The sequence below is a fragment of the Onychostruthus taczanowskii genome, unplaced genomic scaffold, assembly GCF_017590055.1.
Source record: "Onychostruthus taczanowskii isolate IOZ18803 unplaced genomic scaffold, ASM1759005v1 scaffold103, whole genome shotgun sequence".
Lineage (NCBI taxonomy): Eukaryota > Metazoa > Chordata > Aves > Passeriformes > Passeridae > Onychostruthus > Onychostruthus taczanowskii.
Genome location: NW_024496858.1, coordinates 450,570 through 461,047, shown reverse-complemented (window position 1 = coordinate 461,047; position 10,478 = coordinate 450,570). Strand labels below are relative to the sequence as shown.

Here is a 10,478-nt window from a genome sequence, read left to right as displayed (position 1 = left end):
AAAATGAATTGGACAGAAGTCATTCACAGTAAAGATTTCCATTCCTGGGATGGGTGAGAGCTATTGTTATGATTAGATTACTGCCAGCCAGGACCAAAACAGTACACCAGGGCAAGAGGACAATAATCATCCAGCTGTGGCTCTGAATGAGGCGCCGGGGCAAGAGTGTGAGATCTCCACTACTGTATCAAAACAAACACCAGGGGTGGCACACTTAGAGCATAGCATTGTCATTGTCATTGGGCTGGGGACACCTCCCCTGCCCGGGGCAGCCGAGGGAGCAGCATTGCTGCAGCAGAAAAGTCACTTCTTCTTCTTCTTCTCCCCCTCTCTCCCTCCTCTGAAAAGTCACGGGCTCTCCCAAGGGCACTGCAGTTCCACTCAAAATTCGTCTTCAGAGCTGTCGGCCAAGAGCATCACTCGGTCCTGCATGCTGTTAAATTCCCTCTGCTGGGGAGGAGAACAAACATCAGAGAGCTGCATGTGAAAAGTGCACATTATGTGGCTCTACACAGATATTTACCATATGTATTATGTTGTATTGATCAGCAGTGCTGTATTGACATTTAACAGTGTGGTAAATGTAGTTTTATAGTTAAAAGCTAACTTTTGTAGTTAAAATAGGAACTATATATGTGGGGGTTTTTTTTTAAGAATGAGGTACTCACACCAGATAGCAGCCACAGGACACCTAAATCTTTCAGAGAAAAAGAATTTATTGCTCTTTTATCAGAAGAAACTAACTTCTTCCCACCTTGCTTAACCAGGAAGATGCTGTCAGGTTTAAGAGGAAGAAGTTGCCACTGACCAGACAGAATCCTTTGTTTGAATGGAATTTATGGATCATGTATGAATTGTATGAATATGCAACAGGCTGTTGTTTTTCAGGGTTAATCCTCTGTTAACGTGTGTCCATTTCAGGCTTAATTTGCCCAGAAAGAGGTACCTGCACTGTCCATAACTCTTTGTTTTTATTGTCTCGTATTGTCCTCATCTCAATTGTTCAAATTTTTATTACTCTAATTATATTACTCTTTTTATAACCATTTTATTACTACTAAACTTTTAAACTTTTAAAAACAAGTGACGGGCGTTTTTCACAGTGCGCGTTCGAAATGGAACCAAATGGAGGAAATTCGGATGCCCCCATCCCGTAACTGAGGTGCCCCAGCTCAGACAGACCCCAGCCAGGCTGAGTTTGATTTCCAACCAGGAGGGTTCAGAGTTTCCATACCTTGGTAGTTTCCATACCTTCCTTTTGTGCCTCTTGGAGCCGTTTCTCCTCCGGCGATTCATCATCTTAATGCTGTAGAGCGCTCCCAGGATGAAGAGAGCTCCAGCTATTCCAACTCCCACAGGAACCAGCATCCCTGACATGTATCCTGCCTAAATGGAGGAGAGAGGAGCAGAGTAACACTCCCAGAACCATCCTTTCAGAGCCATTTTCACCAGCCAAGGACTGCAATGTATCCCTACGGTGATTTCCTCAAAGTTTATTGGATTTGTGCCCCCATCTCCTGCCTGCACGGGATGATTCCCCACTCCAGGAGCCAGCTGGTCATCAGCACAACTCAGCTTTTCCTGACAGACATTTACTGCTGACAGCTGAGACCCTGCACTGCCTGCCTTTGGGAGAGGGTCATCTCTCAGAGATGGGCCATTGCGTGCTGGAATCTGGGTAGAGGGATTATAAAACAGAGGATGGGGCAAAGGAGAGGGGCATGTAAGACTGTGCTGATAAACTCCATTGGGAAGAGGAGGGAATGGGGTCAACAGGTTTATTTGCAAGTGATTTGTGACACCAGCAACTGGCTGGGAGTGGGGGGGAGTGGTTTTTTTTTGTTTTGAAGGAAAACCTTGGCTGCCAAAGGAAGGTGATCTCGAGGCCTCCTTGGCTTTGTACTCAAAATCTCTGAGCCAAATGCTTTGGATTTGCATGGGAAGGGGTCCCCTGCATGGCAGCAGGATGGTGACACAGAGGGAGGGCACTCACACCCTCAGGTGGCCTTAAGGGGAGCACAGCAAAATTAACCAGCCCCAATTCAATGGCTGTGATCAGTGTGTTTGCACTGCCCATTAAAACAAAAAATACAGACAGCATGGCTAATCTAAAATTACACATCTAAACACTCAAAATCCTTAGGAAAATATCCCCAACTACTTGCTGTTTTATATTTCACTGCTTTAAACGAAAAGGAACCTCAGTTTTAAAGTGCCAGATTGCCTCAGAATCCTCACCTAATTTGGGCTGGTGTGGCAAGGGAGGCAGGTGCAGCCTGGCTCCCCCCTCTGCAGCTCTGCCTCTCCTCACACTGCAGCCACAGTCCTCTGCTGTGCCACTACACCTTCACCCTCTGCCTGCTACACCCCCCAAAAATCGAATTTACACCTGCCAAGGGACACAGGCACCAATTCTGAGGACTGTCAGACAGCTCCTAGCGAGACTCAGCCCATTGCTTACAACCACCTGTCTTCATCTGTGCTCTCAAAACACAACACAGCACACACACACCATAATTACTTCCCTTGCATAATCCACTGAGTGGGAGGGAAAAGGAAAAAAGAAGAGCTATTCAGGTGCACTAGCCTGCCTGTGTACACCTACCTGGAGAATGACAACAACAGCTTTCAGCTGGGGCAGGCACGATGCCAAGGGGGGCTTGGAGGAGCCCCTCCAGATCCTACTCAGTGCTTTAAACAGTAACATCTCCTCTGTGTCTGGATCCCAGAGCTTGAGGGACCTTCAGCTGCATCGTTCAGGCTCCCTGAACCCCCTCCCAGAACACCCAGCCCTGCTCAGCTGCTGGCAAGGGGCTGCAGCCTGAGCCCAGCTCCCAATAAAGGAGGTTAGTGAGGGCACAGCTGAAGGCTGTGTCTCTGTCAGGCAATTAAGGTGCCTTAATCGGGTGACCTAATTAGTGCAGCGTGGGGTTTTCTATTTCTGGAACTTTGCTGCTGGCATGGGCAGCGAGGGGAGGCTGCAAGTGGCTTTGAGCTGCTGCCCAGCTGAGTTTGCATGTCAGAAATCACAATGAACTCCTCAGCCTGTCTGTGAGCCTTTATCACACCTGACCAGCCCATGGCTTTTTACAGGCTTCCCCCAGCCCCCAGATCAATGTTTTACACCCCAAAAACCTGTGATGTGATTCAAATCCAGCCCTTCTGTGTCTTGCAGCCCAACTTCTGAGGGCTTCTGCGCTTTCTTGATAGAAAACCCCATTTCACAGGCCAAAGCCATATTTTCACCCCTTTATGTGGAAAATGTAGCTTCTTTAGGGATGCTTTTAATACACCCAATCCAAGCTCATGACCTTCCTGAGATAACAGCAAGAGAACTTGAGAGGAACTCCATGTCCATTATTTGTCCACCAAATGCAGCATTTGCACAGTGACTGCAGGAGGCCAGACATAAATCTGTCCCTGACCCTGTGCTCCTGCTCCCACAGCCCCACCTGAGGGACAGGGAAGGACATTTCTCTCAGAGATGAGCTGGAATCCTCATCTGGGTGGAGGGATTATAAAACAGAGGATGGGGCAAAGGAGAGGGGCACAGAGACTGGTGCTGATAAACTCAGTTAGGAGGAGGAGGAGGGAATGGGGTCAACAGGTTTGTTTGGAAGTGATTTGTGACACCAGCAACTGGTTGGGAGTGAGGGGGGAGTGCTTTTTGTTAGGTTTTTCTAAGGAAAAATGTGAGCCAGGTGAAAGATGCCAAAGCAGGGAGGTGGCTCAGGAGTGAGTCTCTCTTTGGAGTGGATCCTCAGCTGCAGCAGTGCTGGGCACTGCCACACAGCCCAGGCACTGCCACACAGCCCAGGCTCTGCCACACAGCCCAGGCTCTGCCTGCACCAGCTCCAGACTCTGCTGGAGACAGGAACATGCAGCCCCTCTGCAACAGGGAAGGACAGAGGTGGCCAACAAGGTGACAAGAGGAAAGACAAGCTACAGCTCCAGGGAGAAGACCCTGCTGTCCCCAAGCTGGAGCTGTGCCACGTGCTGGGGCACAGTGACCTGTGCATGCTGCAATCCCTCCAGGCACACGGCCAGCCTCGGGGGCTGCTCTTTACCTTGGCTGGGAAAACCATTCTCTGTCCTTTCAGCATCTGCTCTGGATCAGTCCCAGGCCAAGGAGACTCTAGACTTGCTCTAGACTTGCCTCCTTCCTAGTGCAGGCAGAAAGGCAGCTCAGCAAGGCTGGGCAGGAACCACCTGGAACCCTCCCACCCCCAGTGCTGGCAAACAGAGACCCAAGCCCTGTTTCTCTGCTCTGCCCTGATGGTAAAAGTGCTGCTGAAATGTGGTGTGGAGCACTGGGCTGGCTGGGTGAGCCTGCCTAAGCTTAGGGATGGGTTTGCAGAGATCACTCCCACTCCTTGTGATGGTTTTTGTTCCTACTGACTGTGACCCTCCTCAAGAATTTCCACGGCCTGCTGAGTCACAAAATGTTCTTGCTGTCACCTCATTTCCAGCTTCATGGCTCTGCTGCCAGCAACACAACACTTGGAAGGCTTCACAGCCATTCTGAAATGTCAATATTTGCTCCAGGGCAGCAGAGCTCAAAAAGCCATCACAGCCTGTGGCTGGCACAGCTCTTGATTGCATGGACCAGCCCCTGGGATGCCAGGAGGAAGGATCAGGGTCTGGGACCTGGTTTATCAGTTTTGCTGTGTTTGATCATTCTCCTTGCAGGGATTTGCAGCCTCTCACCAGAGAGCAGCACCAGACCCTCTTGATTTGGATCCAGAACTGAGCTCAGCACGCAGAGAAAAGGGGTGGAACCAAGTTCTTTATCCTGGGGTCCCTGGAAACATTCCAGGTCAGGCTGGACAGGGTCCTAAACACCTGGTCTGGTGAAGATACCCCTGCTCAGTGCAGAGGGGCTGGACTAGATGGACTTCCAAAGGTCCTTTCCAACCAAAGCTATTCTAGGATAAGTTAAGGGGAAATAAAAAAAAAAGTAACTTGGGTTATGTGACAAGGTCATTTTCTGGTGCAGAAAAATCAATCAAACACTTCTGTCCCTCCTGCCCTTAGCTCCAACCTATCAGGGATGTTTTGTGGATTCACACCACTCTATACCAGCAGCATCTGGTTCATTTGCCTCCCAGAAAAAATTTTAAGCCCTTTCTCAACTGTCTGTATAGAGACAAAGAACTGCATTGACAAGAATTTATTTATTCCTGCAAATAAAAGTGGTTTTGCTTTGAAAGGAATTGAAACACTGAGACTCCTACCTTATCTTTCAGCTTCTCCATCCAGCTTCTCACTGAAAAATAAGGAAAAATAAAAGCTGCAATCATGTTGCTTCTGTTAATTAGCAACAAGTGATAGTGATAACATTAAAACAGACAGCAATTAAATTGACAAGCTGATAAGGCTGAACATTAGATTACCTCTTTTCTCATTCATGAGAAAAAGCAAATGCAGCAAATCAACACAAGAAAGTCTTGGAGTGAGTTGGCAGGCAAGCATCTCACCTTTGGCTGAGCAATTCCCATCTTCCGAGTGATTTAGAAGGGAAAATAAAAACCAGTATTTCATGTTGTGGATTTTTGGCCATCACTTCTCATACAAACACCGGGGTGTCTGACCAGGAGAAAACCTTTCAGTGCAGTTACCCCTCCTCTGTGTGGATATTCTTCCTGTATTTTGTATAGCCTGTAATAATGGCTAAAAATGTATTTTTCACTGCCTTTTATTCCCCTGCTTTTCTGGAATAGCCACTGCCTGCTCTGGGAAACCTCCAGAGGGTTGGGATGGCACTGGAGGGGCTGAAGCACAAACCCAAGCAAATTTATACTGCCAGCACTGCGACATTCTTCTCCTGACAGTTAAATAAAATATGAAATATCACAGCTGAGAATCATGTGCAATGGCAGGTGCTTTGGGAGCAGCACTGCGACATTCTTCTCCTGACAGTTAAATAAAATATAAAATATCACAGCTGAGAATCAAAATTGTGCAATGGCAGGTGCTTTGGGATGGAATATTCACTGATGTCAAAGAGCTGCAAGGGCTGAGCAGTGGGTGCAGGAGTCACTAACACCACAGGGCACTGGGTGTGTCTGCATGGCAAAACGCCCACAAGGATCCACCAGGATTTTAACAAATTCCTGCTCATAGGTAATAGGCAATAAAAAGTTAAATATTGGGTTTTTGGGGGGCTCAGCAACTGTTTTGCCAAGGATTCTCATCTCTCCAGGAGGGCAATGCTAAAGGCACAGGGGACTCTTGGATGCAGCAATATCCTTCTGAGGGATATTTCTTCCAGGGCACATTAAATCCCAAATGTAACACAAAGTTTATGGATTTAGACCTGATTTCCAAGCCTGCTTTGTTATGAAACATCCCTTCAAAGCCTGAATTAGCAATATCAGTGTCTGCAGCACTCAGAGCACCCTTCTGAAAGGAGCCTTTCTGTGATGGGGAGGGGGCACAGGAGGGCCAGCAGCAAATGGCTGCTTTGTGTCTCAGACACAGCACAAGTTCAAAGCCATCTGAAAACTCCCTTTGAAGTGTTAGCAACATAACACCTTCCAAACAGAAGGATCCCAAATTAGCTAAAGGTGAACACATGTGAAAGAGGCACAGGTGCACTTATCTCTGATGGGGAGCTGAGAAAAAAGATTAATTACCCAGGAGAGGGACACACACAGAGCACTGGAAGAGGACAAGAGGTCTTGTTTTATCAGCTCTTCCTACCATCAGTCCTGGCCTGCAGAGGCTAAGCCATACAAAACTCAATTTAGGGAGGTGTCACCACAATCCTTCTCTGCCAGCCCAAGCTTGCATGCCCTGGATTCACAGAATCCCTGGGTTGGAAGAGACCTTCAGGATCACAGAGTCCAACCAAGCCCCAGCAGCTCAACTCAGCCCTGGCCCCCAGTGCCACATCCAGGCTTTGTTAAACACACCCAGGGATTGTGACTGCACCACCTCCCCGGGCAGCCATTCCAGAACTTTATCACCATTTCTTTTTCCTAATATCCAACCTGTATTTCCCTTGGCGCAGCTTGAGGGAGCTCCCAGTGGAATCCCAGAGAGGAAGGAAACCCCTGGCTGCCCTGGGCTGGGTCTCCAGGTGTGACACTGCCAGGAGTGGTGACAGTGGCTCAGCCACGCAGCTGCACACCCACAGGGCTGGGGACAGCATCCACACCTGCAGTGCTCAGCTGGCCCAAACCCCAGCTGAGCACAAAGCCTATTTTTACACCTCTCCCAACAATTCCATGGGATCAGTGATCTCACCAACAGCCGACCCACTTTCCTGAGCTGAACAACAGCAGCAGCAATTAACTCCAGAGTATTTCTGCAAGGCAGAGGCAGGGGCTGAGCTAAGAATATTCTATTACCTATTTTTAATGAACACAGATGCTGGCTTTGTTCCCCTCTGCTCCACCAAACAACAGCAGCAGGCCCGCTGGGGCCCACCAGCTCCACAGTACAAATCTTTTATTTGCTATTACACATTTGTTTGTTATTAAACCCAGCCTTGTTTTCAGCCGTGAAGGTGCCTTTGGAAACCAACCCAGGCCACGGGAGAAACAACCCAAGGTGATTCTCCCTGGCTAGGTGCCTCTCCAGGGGATGTTCTAATGCAGCCACAGCCTCTGACCTTTGCTAGAGGAAAATACTGGCTCCAAATTAATGAGGTTCAGGCAGGAGGTCAGGAACCCTTCAGTGCTCTGGCAGAAGGAGCAGAGAGTGTGGAGCTGTCACAGCCAAGGGGCCAGCCCTGTCAGGCTGGGGCCAGGACGAGTCAAGGAGCACTGGGTTACCATGAATTACAAACTCTTCTCATGTCACCTGTGCACTGTTCCAACACCTGGCAGGAGATCACAATCCCCTGTGTCACCACAACTGAGCACTCGCTGCTCCGGTGATTTACCCATCTGTGTGTGGGCAGGAGACAGAGCATTATTCCAAGGCAGAATTGATATCTATGCTAAGCAGCTACCATCAATTAATTCCGGGCTTCAGACTCTAATTATGCAACAGGATCCATAATTAATATTCTGGCTGGGTCTTGGGAGAGGAGCGTTGTGGCTGGCACCTTCCCATGAAAATGCTGCACTCTCCAAAAACACCAGGTGACTTGCCAATGAGGGCAAGCAAATAATTAGTAAGAAATACTCTGGTCCATGTATTTTTCATCATCCCCTTTATCCCTCCTTTCTCTGATTGCTGAATGGCCTGAAGAAATTCCAAGAGTCTCTGGGTGTGAATTACTAACAAGTGTCTGCAGTGCTGGCTCATCTTCCACTGCACTTTCAGGATGGTGACTGGTCCAAACTCTCTGCCTCAGCTTAATTTTGATCCCTTGGTTTCATGGGGAGCTAAGTAAGATGAGTGTGGAGCACTTCAGCAAATTACATACATAATCTGACATTTCCTCAGTGATTTATATAATGTCTGCATCTCTGCAAATTAATTTTAAATAACATATAGCTTAAGATTAAGCCAGTCAGGAGCACAAAGGAGGAGCACACACGTCTGGCCCTGGCCTCAGAGCAGCCCAGGATGAGTTCAGACAGATGCAATGTGCTATTTTTAGGCAGTTTCACCCAGCTTTCCCCTCCCAAATGTGCAGCAGCTATTCAGAAGCTCTCAAAGAAGAGAAGAAAGTGGGGTTCATTTGCAGAGGTAAGCAGCAGCCTGTGGTGTCTGCCTGGCCCTTTTGGGAGGGACCTGGCCCAAAGGGACAGTCACAATCCCCTGTGAGCAAAACCCTTGTGGAAGCTCAGGTCCTGGCAGAGGCAGGCTCAGGAGGGGACAGCAGGTGACACCTGAGGGAATATGGCACTGGATGCCCAACATCAGAAAAGTGCTCTGAGGTCTCCCCAGAGCCTTCTCCTCTCCAGGCTGAACACCCCCACCTCTCGCAGCCTGTCTCCAGCCTCAGAGCATCTCTGTGGTCTCCTCTGGACTCGCTTGGGTCCAGATCCCTTTTATATTGAAGCCCTCACTCCTGATGTCCCTCCCTGCTGCTGTTCCAAGGACTGTCCCTCCTCAGACAAGTTCTTTTTCATTTTCCAGGTCTCCTGTGCCCCCCTCTGTCCTGGCAGCTGCAGGGGCTGGGTGCCAGAGCCTGGCTCTGCCTTTCAGCCTCACAAGGCACCACAAATCTCCCTCCAAAGGCTTTTCCCTGCTTCCCTCTCCACCCTCCTCTGAAATCAGGAGCACAAGTCCTCAGGGCCTCTTGCTTTGCCAACTTTTAGTAATCCTAATTGCCTAATTATCCACTCCAATGCAATGATAAAGCTGCTTAATAATTCTGTTCGCTTCTCATTCATTCTCTCCCTTCCCAGATAAGAAAATGCAAAGACTTCTGGTGGAGATTTCAATCAATAATTCATGCCCCACTGCCATCAGCTGTGTCTCCCCCCTCCCCTCTTGGATGCCCTGCTGCTTTGTCTTGTCACTTTGGTTTCATCTAATCAGCTTGTTTTAATCATATCCTCTTTTTTAATCATCGGTTAAAGCAATTCTGTTTTTCCATGGCACATTATCACTCATCCCTGCAGATGTTGCCTGGTTTCCAAATCCAGCATTACAGCTTCATTCCAGAGCTCCATCCTGCTACTGATGAAGCTTCATCCATCACCTTTCCTTTTAATAAATCTCCACCACGACCTCCAGAACAGTGGTGAAAATGTGGCTCTGCCAGGGATGGGGGATCCTCAGCTTCTCTGGGCCCCCTGTGCCAGGGCCTCACCACCCTCAAAATCAAGAATTTTTTCCTAATATCTACTTCAAATCTGCACTCTTTCAGCAAAGGAGAGCTGGTTAAAGTGCAGAAAATAAGGAAAAGATTGATTATTTTCAGTCAGTCTGTATATACCAAGCAACCTGTCCTGTTCCATTACAGATTTCATCCCTTTCTCTTGCAGGTTAAACTTTTTTTCCCCAAATGAGACTTGTGAGAACAATTTTGCAGAAATGCTTCGTGTTTCATCTGCTCAGCTCTGACAACTTAATGGCACAAGGGTGCATCTGCTCCTTTCCCTTAAAAAAGCACAATTTTCAATTTGCTTACTAGCACAAATAAATAATAAAGAAAATGGCATCTGCCTGGAAGGCAGCATATTTTTAATTCCAGAACAACTACACCTACCTGATGGGAATGTTGATGCATGAATTGCCCAACTGGAGAAGACTTGAACAGCTGGATAATCAAACAAACATCAAACTGACAATCACCATTTATGTTCTCAGAGAAAAATTTTGCTTGGGTGAACTTTGAATTAACCCAGTGAACTTGAACAGCCACCATGGCACTGTCTGCTCCCTGACCTGCACCATCTACCCCCTTTTCCCTGCCTGGCCAGCTGCAACCCAAGCCTGGCTGCAGCCCAAGCCTGCCTCAACCTGCCCAAATCTCTTGGACAAGAAATGGACATGGGGAGACAACTCAGCACACTCATCCAGAAAGCAGGAACTAAATTTGGCTTCCCAGCTCCCTTCCTGACCTTTTGACA

General features: G+C 48.2%; 1 protein-coding gene across 1 annotated transcript in view; it reads right to left on the bottom strand.

The window, feature by feature from the left end:
- Window positions 1-260: 260 nt before the first annotated feature.
- Window positions 261-10,478, bottom strand: part of ARMH4 (armadillo like helical domain containing 4) — a 102,176-nt gene continuing 91,958 nt past the window's right edge. Inside the window, exons 6-8 of the mRNA XM_041413665.1 lie at window positions 5,235-5,266; window positions 1,252-1,386; window positions 261-450 (exon numbers count right to left, since the gene is read on the bottom strand). Coding sequence (XP_041269599.1) covers window positions 382-450; window positions 1,252-1,386; window positions 5,235-5,266 — 236 coding nt within the window. The 3' untranslated portion in view covers window positions 261-381. The remainder of the gene's footprint in view (window positions 451-1,251; window positions 1,387-5,234; window positions 5,267-10,478) is intronic.